Source organism: Pleurodeles waltl, chromosome 3_1 (assembly GCF_031143425.1).
Source record: "Pleurodeles waltl isolate 20211129_DDA chromosome 3_1, aPleWal1.hap1.20221129, whole genome shotgun sequence".
Classification (NCBI taxonomy): domain Eukaryota; kingdom Metazoa; phylum Chordata; class Amphibia; order Caudata; family Salamandridae; genus Pleurodeles; species Pleurodeles waltl.
Genome location: NC_090440.1, coordinates 868,379,290 through 868,397,250, shown reverse-complemented (window position 1 = coordinate 868,397,250; position 17,961 = coordinate 868,379,290). Strand labels below are relative to the sequence as shown.

The following is a 17,961-nucleotide window of genomic DNA, read 5'->3' as shown; positions in this document are numbered from 1 at the left end:
CCACAATCCACCGACGTGGGACTCCTCTTCAGGTGTGCCTCTTTGCTTAGGTAACCTGACCATGAGCACCTCTCTTATGTATTCAGGCAGTATACCCTTCCCGTAGGACTCATTATAGACCTCTGGCTGGCGATCTGCAAACGGACCGGTCTTATGCTGGTACAGTTCAGCTGGTAGGCTGTCACCACCTGGGGCCTTAGCTGTCTTGAAGCCCAAATAGCTACCACTATTTCCTCCTTGGTAATAGGTGCGTCCAATCTATCCCGATCTGCTCCCAAAAGGGAGACCAGTTGCAAATTGGAAAGGTAAGCATGTTCTGTCAGAGGCAGGGAAACAGTGGGTGCCACATACATCCTCTGGAGATGCGCTGCAAAGGCTTCAGATATACCCTGTTGGGTGAAAATCTGCCCCTGCGCATTCTAGGCTCCCATCACTGGAGAGCATCGTGCCTCACTGGGCAGAAGTGTGGCAAGCACCCTGCTAGCTTTATACCCCTCTATGTGGAGGCGCTTTGTATAGCTGGTACAAGTAAACCTATCTAAGCGACCCCACATTTCCAGCAGATATCTCAGACACTCCTTCCACTCAAACAGCCAATGTGGTTAAATAACCATACTTTCCTCCAGAATGCCAAGTTTCTTCTCCAGGTCATCTAGTGACCTGGAAAGCTGCTGTTTCATGCCATATGTCCCCTTCAGACACTTCCCCCCCACTTCCCCCTCATAATACCACCTTCATGGCATACTACTCTGTTCTTGCCATCATACTACCCCAGCTTTCATCAAAATAATAATCCAGTATCTGGCTACTTCATGTGCTAAGACTGGGTCCACCATTGCTTCCACCCTCATCCTCCACAGGGCTACCCTAGGGACTGTTCTACTCATTTGAAATAATATCAACTAGGGGGAATGATCAGACAAATGGAGTGCCCAATAAGAAACCTCAACCACAGGCGCTAGACAGCAGGCAGTAGTGTGAATGCCCGTGGCTGGGACAAAGCAGAAATATATCTTGCTCCATGGGAAGCAAACCCTCCAAACATCTTTTAATTCTAGGCTCTCCATGATGTCTCTGAATGCTCTAATCATTGCAGGTTTGGTATCCTCTCTAGGGGGGAGACAGTCCATATTTCCATCCAGCATACAGTTTAGCCAGCACTGCAACAGGACCCAGATGTTCTGCAGCTGCACCGAAGAAACCAGCATCATCAAAAGTTGATTCACAGACCTTCAACAAACAGATGTCCCAAGTGTCTAGCATCCTGAAGACTATCACATACCTCCCCGCTGAGTCTATTTTCACTCCCTTAGCCACACAGGGAATACCTGGCAGATACTTGTCCCCTCCATCTCCTCCTCAACTGCATTCGCAATGACCAAGCATCGAAGAGCAGCTGCAATAATCCAACAAAGTTCAAGAATAACTCCCCACCCCCTTCAACCCCCCACCCCCACCCCCAAGGTAGTGTGTCCAAACAACTCTGACCCTACACAACCAGGCCAATAATAAGTACCCACTGCCCAAAGCCCCCCCAAGGAGGCAATAGCCTCAACGTCAACAGCTGCATCAAGCTGAGGACCAATCACCCCACTGAGGCGGCAAGGCCAATGGCATTCAAACTGCCCCATCCCTCTCCTTCTCCTCCCCCCTCCACCCCCCTTCTATTCAGTGATCAGCAACCACCACCCACCCTCCACAGTGAAAACTAGCAAGGGAGTTAAAGGGTCAGTCCACTGCAAACTCAACATTAGTACAAGAAATGAGCTGCAAAGCAAATTATACATTAAGACACATAAAAACAGAATGTGCCATGAGCTACTACTTGAATTCTCCCTTTGTGCTCGCTAGCCTAGATCAGTACTGTCACTCAGATAATCATAGATCCCCCTGTGGGTCCTAAACGAATCATGGGTTATCTGGCACATAGTTGGAGTCCTTGTGCATGCAGTTAGTGCAAACCAGAATCCTCCCAGTCCTGTGGGCCCCCGGAGTAGTCTCCGAAGCCGCAGAATGTTGATAGAACCGAGTTGACCTGTGGCCAGAACTGCTGCCATCCGATCCTCTCTGGCCTCACCCCATACCACGCCTGTGAGCCTGGGAGTTGTGTACTGGCCCTGTCTTTATTGGCACTTTTCCTTTTGTTTTGCAGGTATGACACATTATAGGTCAGGCCCATGCCTCTAGATTCTCACGCTCTGGTCACAGCGCCCAGCCCCCTCTTCCCTGTCTAGTCACCAGGATCATCGCACTCAGCCTCAACAGCTCGAATAGTTTGTCTAGGACCTTTGGTCTGCACCCCCCACACCCCCACTTATAAGCACCTAGGGTTTAAAATTTCCTGATTATACGGCGTCAAGGAGATCCCTCCCTTACAGGTGTCGCCAATCACTCACTCTGGGAAAGAGCGACCTCGTGCAGCGCCGCCCAGGCTGCCTGGGTTTCTTAGGTAGGCCCCCCCGCTGACCCTGCTCTATATCTGAGTCTACTCCAGCCTCCTCCCAATCTTGAGAGGAGATTCCTATTCCATCAAGCAGGCCGTCTTGATTTTTTTTTTTAACAGGGCAGCTTATTTCTTTTAGTATCACTTGGGCCTTTGCTGGGTTTTGTGGCTTCTCTTTTGTCTCCCCTTAGGGTCGTTGCAGTTGGGGTTGTCGGCTGAGGGAAATGTATGCCGAGCCGGAGTCTTTTGTTTCCCCACCGCAGCCCCGGTCTCCACAGGCCTTTCTTTAAGACCTGGTCTAAGACCGTCCCGCTTTCCCTGGCCGGGCAGCTCACTTGTGGGGCCTCAGTTATACGATCTGGTCTAGAGTCTGTCTCCGGCCTGTAGCACTACACAGCCCTATCTCGTCTGTGTGGGTTCTCCCCCTTGGCGTACACCGTCTCCTCTCAGGTGTTTCCTGGGCTCATTGGACAGAGCTGTTGCACGGCTCCGGTGAGCTTTAGAGCATTCCAAAAGGCCTGTGGCACAGACTATAAATGATTTAGGTGGTCAGTTGGGGTGACAAGGGCGGGATATAGGCAGCATTAGTGTATGAGCCGGCGGAGCTGTCATGGAAAGTCGCTACTCAGCCATCTTGTTGCCCCCTCCTCCAATCTGCCTCCCACCCATCCCCTACAGACCCAATGTTGAGCCCTGGGTTCATTCTTGTAGAGGGGCTCAGAGAGTTCTGCAAGAAGAGGTTATAGAGCACGTCTCTTTTTAGTACTGACTGATCCAGTGAAGTTCTTTCATGGAGGTGACCCAAATCAAGATCCTCTGGATTTCTTATGCCTTAGCCATGGGACTCCTCCACTGTTCTATCAACACCAGAGGTCATCTCCTTGCTAATGATGATGCTAAGAGCTGCAGAGGTACTGGACCTTCAATCGCAGAACACCGAGGCTAAAACGAATGTCCTTTGTCACCCTCCTCTGAACACTTTTACCTTTCAATGAGGCCATACTGAAACCGGTTCCAGCTTCATGGGAAAAGCTATCAAAAGCACCAGCAGTCAGTCGCCCGTTGCTCGCTGCTATTGTTCTCTCCCTGGTGATCCTGCTATCTTGTCTATAACCTCTCCTGAGAGCCGGGTCATCCAAGCTTTCTGTTCGGGGGCACAATGTGGAGGTGCTTTCCCTACGATCCCTGCAGACAGGGACACCACCTCCTCCAAAAGGCTACAGGTCTTTTTGCTTCTTTTGAGGCATCAGACTAGGCTTCTCCATTTGTCCCCATAAGTACCCCCACAGCACTCCAGCTATACTAGACTCCCCTTACCAAACAAGGGCCATGGTAGAGGGAAAAGTGACAGATCCATCCTGCAACCCTCCTTCTCGTCCCACCACCCCAAGGAAAGCCAGGCCAAGTTAATTTCCTCAAACCCGCCCACCAAAGAGCCTGTGGGAGGAAGGGTGGCCCATTTTCTGCAGGCCTGGAAGGCAACCACTACGAACCACTGGGTCCTACAAATTGTGTTCAAAGGCTGCACCTTCCTCTTCTTTCAGGTTTTGCCCTTCATCCCTCCTCCTTCTTCCTCGGTGTGTCCCGATAATTTGGTGCCAAAGAATAACCGCAGTCTGCCTCAGATTCAGGATCTCAGGAACCTGAATTTCTTCCTCAAAAAGGAAAGGTTCAAGATGCTGATCCTACCTCAAGTTTTACTGGTGCTGGAGCTTGGAGACTGGATAGTGTCCAGGTACTCACAAAAGATGAAAGTATAATAAGTGTTCAGGAATCCCTTTCTGCAGGTGGCAATTATTGTAAGATTGGTGACTTCAGTGAAGAAGTCCAGGATGCAGAACGCGGAATATAAGTACAATTTCCTTCTAAAGGGCAGTCCGTTTGAGGTGTCTTCACGTACTCATTCAGTGCTTCCTATATTGTTGATCTTATTTTTATTGTCGCTAAGATCCAAACCAGTCTGTTTATCTGAGGAGGTCTTTTGAGTAGGTGTTCAGGAGCAGACTGTTATTGTAACTACTAACTTCTTTCCCATGTGGAGATAGGAGTATTCTTCTGTGAGAGTTGGGTGTTTATGAGCAAGGAGGTCCTTTGCATACCAGGTAACTGCCTTTTGGGGCCATAGGTACAGAAGATCAGGAGTCAGGAGTTGGGCAGAAGAAGTACCACGCACAGTCCTAAAAAAAACAAGAAAAAAAAAAAACTAACTGTGATGGAAGAGGGGAAAATAAAGTTCTGACCCATGCCTTTGGAAGAAGTTGGGGGTGCCTCAGTCACTTGCTGTGGCCACTCACTCCTGCAACTCCTGCTTTTCTTCACTGCCACTACTGGAATAACCACTGTTGACTCCTTCTGGAAATGAATGTTGGTAATGCTTGGAAGCCAAATCCTGGGCCGAGGTTGATGATGAGAGATTCTTCAGCACCGTATAGACTGACCTCCTTATCAGAATCCTTCCCAGTCTTTTACTGCTGATTGCCTACTGCCCCCTATGCACACAAAATGCTGGGTGCCTTTGCCAGCAGGCATTCTGGAGTGCAACAACACCTTATCAGTATGCACCTCATGCTACTCCAATATCTTATCAATACAGGGCATCCTGGATCTCAGCAATGTACACTGCAGTTCAGGGCAACAAAGTGGGACTCACTTTGCCGAAAGCTGTGGAGTTGGCAGCAGAGAAAATAAAAGTCCCCGGCTCTCGGTTTAAATGCTGTTTTGCAGAATAGGAAACTACTCTTCTCAGCACTGAGGCTGCAACAGTGCCAACCACCATTTTACTCCTCTGTCATGGCATTTCTTTTTTAAAGAATGTTGACATCTGTATAGACATATTTCTCCCCTTGGCATTGTCAGACTACACTAGAATTTTATTGGGGGCCAATTCTTGTCCCATTGGCCCTACCTATCACTATACATGTATTTGCCTTTATCTTTAATCCCATTACTTCAGAGAGCTGAAAACCCGAGATTCCCCTCCTATTGTTTTCTTTGCTTATTAACTGTTCTGTTCTGGAAGGCAGAACTTGTGCTTGAGGGCCTCATCCCAGCTGATAATTGCATGCGTGTCTGGATGTGGAAGAAACCAGGGACATTGGTTGGACACTTCTGCTGACCAACGTGGCTGGGATTCAGCACCTGCATCACTCAATTCCCTGCCCATCATCTTGGGTGCCGTAGGGACCTAGGAGGGCTGCTGTATCACAGAGCCGCAAAGTCCTCTCCCTGCTTTGCCATGTGGTTCTGCCTCACCAGGGCCCAGATGGTGTGGTGATGTGGAGGGGGGGGGGGGCGGGCGGGGGTTGAGGTGGGAGGGGGTCAGAAGGGGTTTCAGATGGGAGTCCGCTAGATCACCCTTGCCTCTGGATTGGAGCCTCGATCTCCTTGGGGCCTTCCCACCATTGGACACAATTTGCCCTGCTGTGAGGAGGAAGTGGGCGGGGTGACCCTTTCACTCTCTTCATCTCACCTGTACCACCGGAGACAGCCTAGACCTACCCTGTCTCTGACAGTCCGTCTACCTCATGGAGACAGCTGAGAACTGGGTTGTGCCCCACTAGGATCCTAGAACTGGAGCTTCTGTGCACCATTCCCTCAGAGTACCTCTACTAGAAGCAAGCGTTAAATTGTTATGGACATGGGAGGGTCCACCAGCACCCTGCGTTCTGAGAGTGTTTTGGGGCAGCCGGGCTCCTCCTCTTGACAGCGAAGCAGCACACTAAGAGCTGTCATCGTAAATTGCCATGGGGCAGTCAGGTACCCTGCTGTGGGAACTTCTTGTCTATGGCTTTAGGGAGACATGAGGGCAGGCTACCCCAGTGGCTTCTCATGAACCCGCTGTCAAATTGCCAAGGGTCAACTTTGCTTAGACAGCCTTTACTCCCTCCTTGAGGCGCTTCTCACACCCTGCTCCTGTTGCAGTGACTCAACACTGGTGACTTCTTTTGGAGGCAGACTGTTCGTGCTGCACCCCTGTGTGCTCACATCACTGTGAGCTCTTGCGACATTGCATGCAGTTCCGCATCGTGACCTGGACCTCCAGTACCTTCAACAACTCAACTCCTGTGAGAGATACACTTATCCTGGCCTTGATATAACCCCTGAGGACCTCTGCTAAAGTCAGACCCCATTCAGTGGAAGGTCTCTCCCAACTCTGCCAACAATGACACCTTCTTAGGGCTTCGAACTGTACACTACCGGTCATCACTCCGAGAAAATATTGCCCAGAGTGGTGTCTCTCCCCCATATCAATCAACTCAGAGCTGATGGGCAGGGGCTACTCCCTGCCAGCCCCTTACTTCCTATGCAGTTTGACCTGAGAATGTTGGCCTTACCTTCAGTGCACAACACACATCAGCACTGCATTCCTTGGTTCAAACAAAATGGTGGGTAGGTCCAGGTCTGTCTGTCTCAGAGGCTCCCCCAAACAAGAAATGCCAGCAATCCAGTGAAGAAACATTGACCTCTTTGGGATCTGATCATTTTAACACTGTGCCATAAGCCATCCATGCTTCATGCTTGGCATGGGAAGCCAAAGTAGAAGCAATAGGTACTGGTGTCAATCTCCTGCATGCAGATCTGAGGAAGTTGGTGGACCGCCTTTCCCAAATTGAAAAAGACATCCAAGACTTGGCACCAACCTCCCATGATCATCAAAATCAACTTCTTGTTCTCATTGATCGGATAAAACTGTTGGGAGGGGGAGGCTGAGGGTGCTGAAAGTGATTCCAGGTGGAACAACTTAATTTAAGATTGGCTGGCATACCAGAGCTGGCGGAAGGGGGAAAATCCTTCTGAGTTTGTGGAACAATGGATAAGAACATTCACCCCAGCACAAGACCAATCCACTTTCTTTTCAGTGTTCACGGCCCATAGGGTCATTGCTAAGTGCCCTTTCCAGGGGAAGGGGGGGAGGGGGTTGACACTCTGTTTGTTGCTCAGCTGCGCTGCTTCAGAGACAGTGCTTGAGACACTGTGGTAGCATAGTCATAACTGATAGAATTCAAAACCTTCAGGTACCTTTTCCCCCCCTTGTATTCCCGGACTGTTCATCACCAACGTGCTATTTTCTGGCTGTGAAGAGGAAGCTTAGAGACTTAGATTAAGTACTCACTTTTATTTCCTTCAAAACTTAAGATTATGGCAAACCAGAAATCTTTCTTTTTCACAGAGCCAGAGACCGCCTGGGACTGGGGTGAGATCCATGGTGCTTCTCCCCAATCGAATGGATCCTGTCTAAAACCAGGAATGGGTTCCACATGCTAGCTAAGAAGCAAAACACCAGTTCGGCAAACATCATCCAATGTTCTATATGCATCCTCGCCAAAGCAAGCCTGAGATGATCAGCGATCAACCCTAACCACAGCTGCTATATTCATCGTCACAGCGCCAACTGGTCCCTTGCATCCACCGCAAATGTTGACGACGACTTCTCTATTTTTCCCTTCTATAGCCAGGAATCCCCTGAATAGTGATCCCTTGCCCTGTAGAGGACTTGTAGGTACTTCTTCAATACAAAGCATGGTCTCCTATATCATTTACGTGCTGGCCCCCTTAGCCCTTATTGTTAGGTACACTGGTAAGTCCTCTGAGGGATGGGGGTGGGTCGGCTTCTTCATTGAAACATAGTCGGATGGGGCTACATTTCACCCCCTCCCCCTCCCCTTGCTTGTTTGGAGTTGGCTGCTCATACTCCTGCAGCTCCGTTTGGCTACCTCTTGGGCCCCAACAAAACTACCCTCCTGTACTCTCGGGGTAGCCATGCAGAAACATCCCCAGGTCTACACTGGCCAAGCACTCCACCCCTTGTGGAAAAGTTACCACAGTTGATATGCAAGTTTGGAAGGACAGCATGCTTGCTGTCCGGTTCTAATTCTCTTCCCCCAACAGTTCTTCTCCCTTGTCTAAATTAATAGTCTCCCATACCTTTGACATCCCCTGTAGGCAATGCTTGCTTGTACCTCCAACTTCTACTCACCCCATTTGACGAAGGATGCTCCCCCTATTTCTCCTAGAGCAGTGATACTCCGAGTACGGCCCAAGGGGTGCATGCGGCTCCCCTGACCTTTACATGCGGCCCCCTGGTCAACAGCAGCACTGTGCTGCTGTTTACTCCACTCAGCACTAACACTAAAAAATGTTAAACGAACAATTATTTATTTAAAGGCTAATTGAATTTGAAGAAAGGCAGAAACTAGGGTGTGCTGCACCTCTTGATTTAAAAACACCTTTATTAATGAACATCTTGCAATAAAAGTATGATAAAGTCTGATTGGAAATTCAAAAAGTGCATTTCATTAACATGCCATTTCACCGTAATATACTGTTATACCAGTGAATTGAGAAGTGTTTGATTTTTAGGTTAAAGTGTTCAAACATGAATTTAGAAACTTTCATTCACCTCACCCGCCGCCCCCCCGCCCCTCTCCCAACACCCTGATAACGTGAATTGTAAAAAAAAAAAAAAAAAGGAGGCAAGTCAGTTGTTATTTGAACTATTCGGGCGGCCTGGGTTTCTATTATACATGCACAACATTATAGTTTAGTAAATCGGACACAGAAGGTTTTGCGCAGCGCACATCCTGAAGTCATGTATTCCAAGGCTCTCGTGATAATGAAGACAAAAGGAAAAAGGGATGTAAAGTGAAACAGAACAATTGCCTAGGATCACACAATTTGGTTAATTGGAGAAGCTGGGATTTATACCAAAGTTTCTTGTTTGACATTGTGCAATTCAGACACTAGGGGCCTTATTTAGTAGGAAATGGCGCAGCAGGGTGATCCAAGCAATATTACTGCACCAAGCTGTGTCATTTCCAAAATGCAGGGATGCGTTGTATTTACAAGAATACAGCGCATCCATGTGTTTCCACCGGCGCTAAATCAGCTACCTAGCGCCAACGCAGCCACCCTTGTACCATGGCACCAGGATACCTCAGTTGCGGGAGTGATTGTTTATGTGCAGGAAGGAATACCTTCCTGCACATAAATAATCCTTAATGGCGATTTGCTCCTTCTATGTGTGCTGCAGAATGCAGCACATATAGAAAGAGCAAAAACGAGGAGAAATAGAAGTATTTCTCCTCGTGGCGCCATTCTAACGCCAGCCCTTGGTTGGCGTTAGTTTTTGGCGCTGGCTCAGGTGTACTATTTCTTGTCAATCTGGGGCACCAGAAAACAATAATGGGTGTTTTGTGGGTACTCCCACAACAATACCCATGCACGCCCCTTTGTCACAGAAAACTGCGTTAGGGTGGCCCATATTTACAAGGCCATGGTAAGCCATGTAATGTGGCTTAATGCCAATTTGTAGATATGGAGCCGGGCACAGTGCCACCGAAGCATCGCTAAAAGTGACGATCCGGTGGCGCAATGGTCTCGTAAATGACACCCTAGATGTATACGCTTCACTTCCCCAACATCCACCTTACTACCACTACACCTACCCAGAACCTCCAGCCCGCCACCCTACTGGCACCAATGCAGCCCTTGGTCACATCACAGACCAATCCTGTGTGTCCCTTGGAAAACTGTGAGTACCCATGTCCTAGAGCAGTGCAAGTCCCTAATCCAGCCTCTTGTTCCTTAATGTGATTGAATAGCCAGGGATGCATGCTGTGAGTAGACATTACAAAATACATTCTTTCCTGCATCACAGAGGGACACAAATATCCTTTCTGCAAGAGACTTGTATAGAACTATGAAGAGAACAAATCTTATCCTCTAACTAATCTGCTTTGCAAGGCCACCCTGATACTGATTCGAACTGTCATTTTCCATGACTTCTTGAGTAATAAACTGCTGAGGCAAGATTTGCACTAGACCGGAGCATGTTGGATGGCTTCCCTCTGCTGTTAGATTATATTTACACCCCAAACAGAGACCACCCTGCTTTTCTAGCACAGCTTTCAGGCTGTTTGGCAGGGTGGACTCGCTCTACTTGGTGTTGGGTGGGGATTTCAGTGCTGTATTAGATACATACCAGTTCGGTCACACCCCACTTACCTTTCTACCCACTCCTACAGTAAGCAATGCCACTGGTCTTAGGAGGATGTGTAGAGGCACCAAAACACAGGGCTCCATCTGTACTCCTATTTCCCTCCATGTGACTTCTATGTGCTCCTTGTTTACTTTTTATGCTCAGACCACCTTTGCTGGACATTCTCTTCCTCTGGCTACGTGGGCCGTACTGTTTGTGAATATGGCCAGCTATTAACTAACTACACTTGTGCAATGCCCTTTCACTCATCCCTAACTAGCGCCCCCACCCTCCTTCTGAGATTCATTGGCGAGTACTTTGAGAGCAATGAGGCCTATCCTCAGATAAGAGTATATTTAGGGGCTGACATTATCTTAATCTGAGCTAGGGGACTATAAAATTACTACTCTTATATGAGCTTTGTGCTGTTTTATAATCCTGATTGCTAAGCTCTGGTATGACATTTATAAAACAAATTTAACAAAAAATAGTCTGAGAACAATGAGGGCATCACTTCCTCTCATTCCAAGGAGGGGGATGCTCCTAAGGTGGTCATCCGGGGTCACTGCATTTGGGAGGTCTTCCTCAGTTGCGGACAGTTAAGAAAGCTTGACTGCAACCGAAGAGGCAACCATTCAGGTGAAGCAGCAAAGAGTAGGTGAGCCTACTTTGCAAATAGAATTATCTGCCTCTCGATCTTGTGAAGCTCCCTACTGGAGAGGCTGAGGTGCCTGGACTACACTTAATATATATCCTGTAGACCTACTGACGGAAATCAGGCTGGACACTTTCTGGCTTAAATGACTAACCTTGATAACTCCCCAGTTCTCACATCCGCATTGACGGCTCACCACAATACGTTGTGTACATATACACCAAGAGACATCTTATTAGGCTTTGGTGATTTTTACGGCTCTCTTATATGTCGACTAATCTGACGATGCATTGCCTCAAATTGAGGATTTCCTTTGTAATGTCCTTCTACCCCCGGTCTTGCCACATGATAGGAAGGATATAGATGCCCTGATTTCTCCACTAGCAGTTGAGGGGGACATTTCTGACCTCGTGATTGCTAAAATGATTGAAACTAAAGGACTTGCTGGACCTTTACCATGCAGTACCTGACATTCTAGCCCTAAAAAAGGCAACCGTCTATGAGACTGCATCAGCAGAGGGATGTTTTTCAAAACAAAATCACTCATAGCAGCCCTTCTGATTCCCGTCCTAAAAGCAGGGTGTCTCCTTGACTAGCCCTCTTACAGATTCATCGCTCTTATAAATTCACATTGTAAGATCATTGGAAAGGTTTTGGCATCTCACATTTTGCCAGTAGTCCCCAATTAATCTACCCACATCAAAATGAGTTAATGTCCTGCAGGAGCACCTCTCTAAATCTGTCCCTACATGCTCCTGCAGGCCAACCTCATAGCCTTGCCACTACCTTCAGCCTGGACCTTAAAAAAGTAGTTGACTGTAAGTGGTGGGACTACTTAATTGAAGTTTTGCAGAGCTTCGGTTGTCGGCGGCTCTGAACTATTTGTCTTATTCATATCCTATATTACTGCCTCCTTGCCTGTGTCCAATGAAGCAAACTTATTGACCCTTCCTTCTGTGTCTTGAGTGGAACCTGCCAAGGCTGTGTTCTATCCTTCCTGCCCTTCGCCCTTGCTATGGAACCATTAGAAATAGGGCTAATGGCAGAGGGGGACATCCTGGGGCATCCCCCTCCCTGACAGGATGGACTTAGTGTCCCTCTAAGCTGACGCTTTGAGCTGGGAGGGTGTTGGGGAGGCTTATAGAATAGTTTAAAGTCAAGGAAAGCCAATCCTCCTCTAACTTAGGTAAGCACCATCTTTTATGTGTTACTCTTGTTATTTGGTCTCCCACACAAAGCAAAGTTAGATCTTTTTGAGTTAATTAAGGAAGTCTGGGAAGTGCTTGAAATGGGTAGAGGACTGTCAGCAGAACTTTTATTTTAAATATGTTAATTCTCCACAGCCATGATCAAAAGAATGTGCTCCACTTGTGATAGTCTTCCTTTGGTGAAGCCCAGCATTCCCTTTATATAATTATGTTGGCTTGGTTGTGATTCAAATGCCTAGATACTTGATGGAATTCTTTGAACATTCCAGGCTAGTCTGGGATGCTAAGCATATTGCTTCATGTTAGAATCAATATTTCAGATTTGGCCATCACTTCAAAGCCTTGTAATTGTGATTGTAACCTTGTTTTTAAGTAACCTTGCTTACTTAAAGTAAGAGGAGGATATTATCTTTGAACAGAGTAAGTTTTTGCTTTTTGCGGCCACGTGCTGACCTTGCTCCTTGAGAGTTTCTATAGTAAGGGCAAAGAGGAAAGGGGTCCAGGACGCAGCCTTGGGGCATACGGGCTGCAAAGGGAAGGATTCGGTCATTTTAACATTTAGACGTTTTCTAGATGGTTGGCGTGTGATAGCCCACTATTGTCATGGAGTTAAAACTATGGCAAATCCAAAGATTTGTAATGTTTTAATCTGGAGGCTCAAGTCCACCTGATCAAAATCTTTTTCTTTGGAAAGCAATGCAAGTACTGCAGATTTCACTTTTTTCTTCGCTTTCTTGATCTGGGGAACTGTCCTCAAGATATCATGCATTTGTCTTCCTTCAATGAACCTAGGGAGTGTTTCTGATGGGTTAGATGCCATTGAAGGTGTCTGCGGTATTTGGGCAAATGATCAGCAAGCGCCCAGAGGAACTTACTATCCACAGATATGTCTGAACATTAAAGCTACCAGAGAATCTATAGTGATGTAGCCTGCATTAATGGCAACAAGTTTTATTGCCAGATTCCTCTTCAAATATGAAAGAATGGGTAACAAAATCACAATTTCCTCTTTTTTGTGTGACTGAACGTCCCTAAGGACTTATTCTTTGGCAAACTTAAATCAAGAAATCACAGAATCAGTCTTCAGAATTCTGCATGTTTTTTAGTTATGTGTTTACATCTTATTTATCTAAACCAATTGGAAATTTAGGTTATGGGTGTAGGAAGCTGGCTCTGTATATACTGTACCAAAATGAGGTAAAGTGTGCACAGAGTCCAGTATATCCCCAAAGGCTTAACAGAGGGTAAAGGACAAAATACTAATGCTCTCTTCAGTGTTAGTGTGGTCTAGTAATTAGGCTAATCAGAGGGTGGTGCAAAGCATGTATTGTACACACACACACACACACACACACTCGTAAGGAAATGAGGCACACACTCAATGACTAACTCCAGGCCAACGTTTTTATATAGCAAAAATATATTTTGTTAGTTTATTTCTAGAACCAAAGGGATCTTTGTTGCAGGTAAGTGCAATTGTCATTTTGTATCAGTCTTGCATATCAAATGCACTTTGTTTAGGTTTTGAAGATAATAATCTTTACAAGTAAGTAACTCTTTTCAGTTTCAAAAGTAGGCACAGTGCAGTTTCTCATAGGAACCAATGCAGTCCTAGGGGAGGAAAAGTGCTAGCACAGTGTACAGGTAAGTACTCAACCTATGATCCTAGTCTTCAAGGGTTAGGGTGTCCACAGGTCAAAGTTCAAGTTGACCTGAAAAGTGCACCCCCAGCCACACAGGACTGGCTGGGTGCAGAGGTCAAGGTTGATGTCAGGTTTTCAGTGGATTCCTGTAAGGACTGGATGCATTTGGAAAGAAACAGGTTGCAGGTAAGTGCCTACGGTCCCAAGGCAACTATAACTTGCCTTAGGGTATCTATAACTTGCGCCCTTGCCATGCACTACTAATTACCCCACAAATTACAGCACTCATGACATCTTTGATAATATCACTAATCATATCAATGTAAAATTTGCAGTAAAAAAGTTTATGAAAAAACTGTGCATAGCGAGGGAGTGATTTATAGTTACCTTACGGCACGAGTTATAGTTACTTGAGATAATTCTAACTATAACTGGTGAATTTCTATGGTTTTGTACGTTTAAAATGTGATCCTAACCAGAACATCTCTGTAACCTTTGGTTTTGTTAAGTGAATATATATACACACGCAAACACACATTTATTTATATGTATATATGTATATATATATATATATATATATATATATATATGGTCACTGGAAATATGTTATTGTGCGGCTGCAGCTTTTTTCACATAATTATAGATTTGCCTCATTTACTGCTTAATCATTACATACGACAATGCCCTAACGGGGAAAAGAAATTGTTTATATCTCATAAAACAACATAGGTGAAAACAAACTATTTATTCATACAAATATAATATTCATTTATTTACTTATACATAAATAGCAATTTAATATATTAATCCTATATGGACAGCCCATCTGATAAAACAACACACCAAAGGACAGGTAGTGTGAGAAAAAGTGCTTGTGATAGATAGAAAGAAGAATAACACATATTCCAATGGATCAAAAACCTATACAAGAAACATTAAAAACAGTCGGTTGGTTCTTTTCTGTTTGCTGCATTAAATCCATTCCAAGTCCTCAAAGTCTAAATCAATTGTTTCAATCCTCCAAAGATACTATGCAGAAACCAATCCAGACTATGATATATCTGTCAACGTTTCGACCCCTCTATATCTTGGGCCAAATCCCAGCTCCACAATGGGTCTTCTTCAGGACTAGTACGATGGGAGTCCCTTAAATATATCCTCAGACTTCTTCACTTCTTTTACTTGTCTATTTATGAGATCATCAAATCTAATTTTAAAATACCATTGAATGTCTTGAAGGCTCACACATGAATGAAGAGTGCATTGGAATTGATTGGTGACCTGGTATATGAGGAGGAATGGTATTTTAAAATTTGATTTGATGATCTCATAAATAGACAAATAAAAGAAGTGAAGAAGTGCAATCAGGAATAGCTTTGATAGATTCTTCTGCACTTTTAACTGAAGCAGAATAAGAGGGAACGCATATATCTCGTTCTGAGACCAGCTGAACCTGAAGGCATTCCTCAGGAAACCATTTGGAGGTAAGTGTATCACACAGAAGAAAGGACACTTCCTTTTCTGAGCCGTGGCAAAAAGATCAATAAATGAAAATCCCATTCAGGAGAAGAAGATTGCATCCATCATTGCGGGGTGCAGCTTCTACTCGTAGTCCTCCAGCGAGAGGTGATTAGGAGCATCTACTCTCACATTAAGGGAGCATACAAGCTTTTCCAAAAGATTTCCCATCACTGTGCCCACTTTAACCGTCCAGTCGCCTCCTAGCATAGGGTCCACAAACTCCACAGCATCCTGCCAGTTGACATAATAGACACGAGCTGTGTTTGTTGTGACAGAATCTGAAAGTTGCCTACTGAGATGGAAGGGAGAAAGGCTTTTATTACAAGACTGAATTCACCCAGCTTGAGCACATTTATGTGCAGGTTCTGTTTGAACCTCTCAGACAACAGAGTGGCCAAGCCTAGTGATGAGGTGTCAACGACTGCAGTAGCTTGTGGGGGTGAATGTGTGGGCCATCAAGAGATTGGACAGGTCCATCTAGCAGTGTAGGTCTGATTGCACTGACTGGAAGGTCTGCACCTGAGTGTTGAATCCCCTAATGTTGAGGTCACTGCTTTCTCAGGCACCACTGGAGGGCCCTCATCCACCATCTTGTGTGGCACCAACAGAATGCACAAGGCAAAGCAGGTGTAAAGCCTGCAGGACCAGGATCTAGGCTTGAGTCAGAAACCTCCAAATCCTTTTCGGAGTATATGCAGTCAACTCAGAAGAATGAAAATCTTTCATGACTACTTCCTGTATAAAGGCCAGCCTCTGTGTGGGAGAGAGGCATGACTTTTGAGCACTGATGGTAAAGCCCAGGTTGTGGATGAGTTATTTTCTGCATTCACAGTCATCCAAGCACTGATGGTAAAGCCCAGGTTGTGGATGAGTTATTGTCTGCATTCACAGTCATCCAAGTACAGAAATAAATGGGCTCCCACCCTTCCCAGTGAAGCTGCTTCAACAGCCAGCACCTTCATGAAGATGCATGGGGCTTTTGTCAGTCATAAAAGTAGGATGACTAAATGAAAATGCAGGAATCTACTGTAAACCTATGACTGGGAAGTTGGAATATTAAAGTATGACTCCCTAAGGGCCAGGGATGCCAGCCAGTCACCAGTGAAGACCAATAGAACCTGGCTCGGGAACAGCATCTTGAACTTGTCCTGCCAAATGAACAAGTTCAGAGGGTGAAGATCTAGGATACGCCTCAGGCCATCATCCTTACTGAGGACCCACAGGTAAGGGAATAGAATTCTGTGCCTCTCTTCCAGAAGAACCGCCTCCGTATCCCCATTGTCAGCAAGGTTAGGACTATTCTCTCTAGGATTAAGGAGTGAAGTGATAATCACACAATGGAGGAAGGAGAGCAGTTTAGAAGTGGGAGCGGGTTAGAGAGTGGTGTAGGCCCTTCAGTTTAGCAGGAGGACCCAGCGATCTGTCCTGATTGCCTCCCAGAATCAGGAGCTTCTAGTGTGGATGTCCCTTATATTCGTGCCTGGCCTGAAAGAAGTGGGTAGATAGAAAGAACTTTATGTACCTTTATTGCTGAGTTTTTTAGTTATTACCTCTTAGCAGCAGGTCTGAAAATAAAGTTTTCATAAGGTGTGGCATGCTGATCATTGTGAGCTTTGCCAGTTTCCACAAGACATAGGTATCGACCTACAAGGCAGGTGCCATTAGCAGTGCAGAGAGCCAAACTGCAGCAAACAAAAACTTTGCAACTAAAGGTGTCAAGCTTCCAGGAGTGCTACGGGAAAGGCACTGGGATTCTTTTTTGGAGGATTACATTTAAACAACCTGATATTTCAGTGACAAGTCTAAGGACAGAAAAGGGGTATCACCTGGAGCTGATCTGCTGCATATGGCAATCTGTCTCTGAACTGCAGAACTGAAAAAGATTTTTACTTTGCAACCGTAATCGGGACTAGGAATGCCTCATTTTATGGAAGCTAGGGCTCTGCCTTTGCAGGGGAATATTGTTAAATTGCTAAATATTAGTTTCACTCTGCAGAGGGCAAAGTCAATTCTAAGTTCTCCACCGCCTTCCAAGCTATCATCTTGATGACTATCCTTAGCAGCAATTTCTGCAGACATGGTGGTCTCCTGTGGTTATTCCATATTTAAAGAGTTCCTTGGTACCCACCAACATATGTCTACATTCAGTACACGGAATTTTCATAGCAAGGAACTCCCACTCTAGAACTGAATTGATCTGTTCACTTACTGAAATAACACAAGATCGATATAAAACAGGGTGTGTTCATTCATTGTTTTTAGGCAGCTGTAACCCAGCGGCTCACACTACCCTTTCAGAAGCATCAGTGTGCACAATAAACGTCTTAGTGGTGTCAAGATGGTGCAGGTTTGGAGCTTGAGTGAAATTTTGTTTAAGCATGTTAAATTCTGTTTCAACTTGGAATTCTCAATGAAAACCTTCTTTCGGCACCATAACATTACTAGTGAGAAAAGGTACACCCACCCTCAGAATTGTACCTATATTCTTTTGAGGATGCATAAAGCCAACACAA

General features: G+C 45.8%; 1 protein-coding gene across 2 annotated transcripts in view; it reads left to right on the top strand.

Moving 5' to 3' along the window:
- The window catches only part of KIAA0319L (KIAA0319 like), a 612,066-nt gene that overhangs the window by 556,067 nt on the left and 38,038 nt on the right, over positions 1–17,961 (top strand). The window contains exon 21 of one of the 2 annotated variants that reach the window (XM_069223812.1): positions 7,614–7,810. The exons of the other annotated variant lie outside the window; for it this stretch is intronic. Coding sequence (XP_069079913.1) covers positions 7,614–7,708 — 95 coding nt within the window. The 3' untranslated portion in view covers positions 7,709–7,810. Of the gene's footprint in view, positions 1–7,613; positions 7,811–17,961 lie in introns of those variants that run through there. 2 annotated transcript variants of the gene reach the window in all.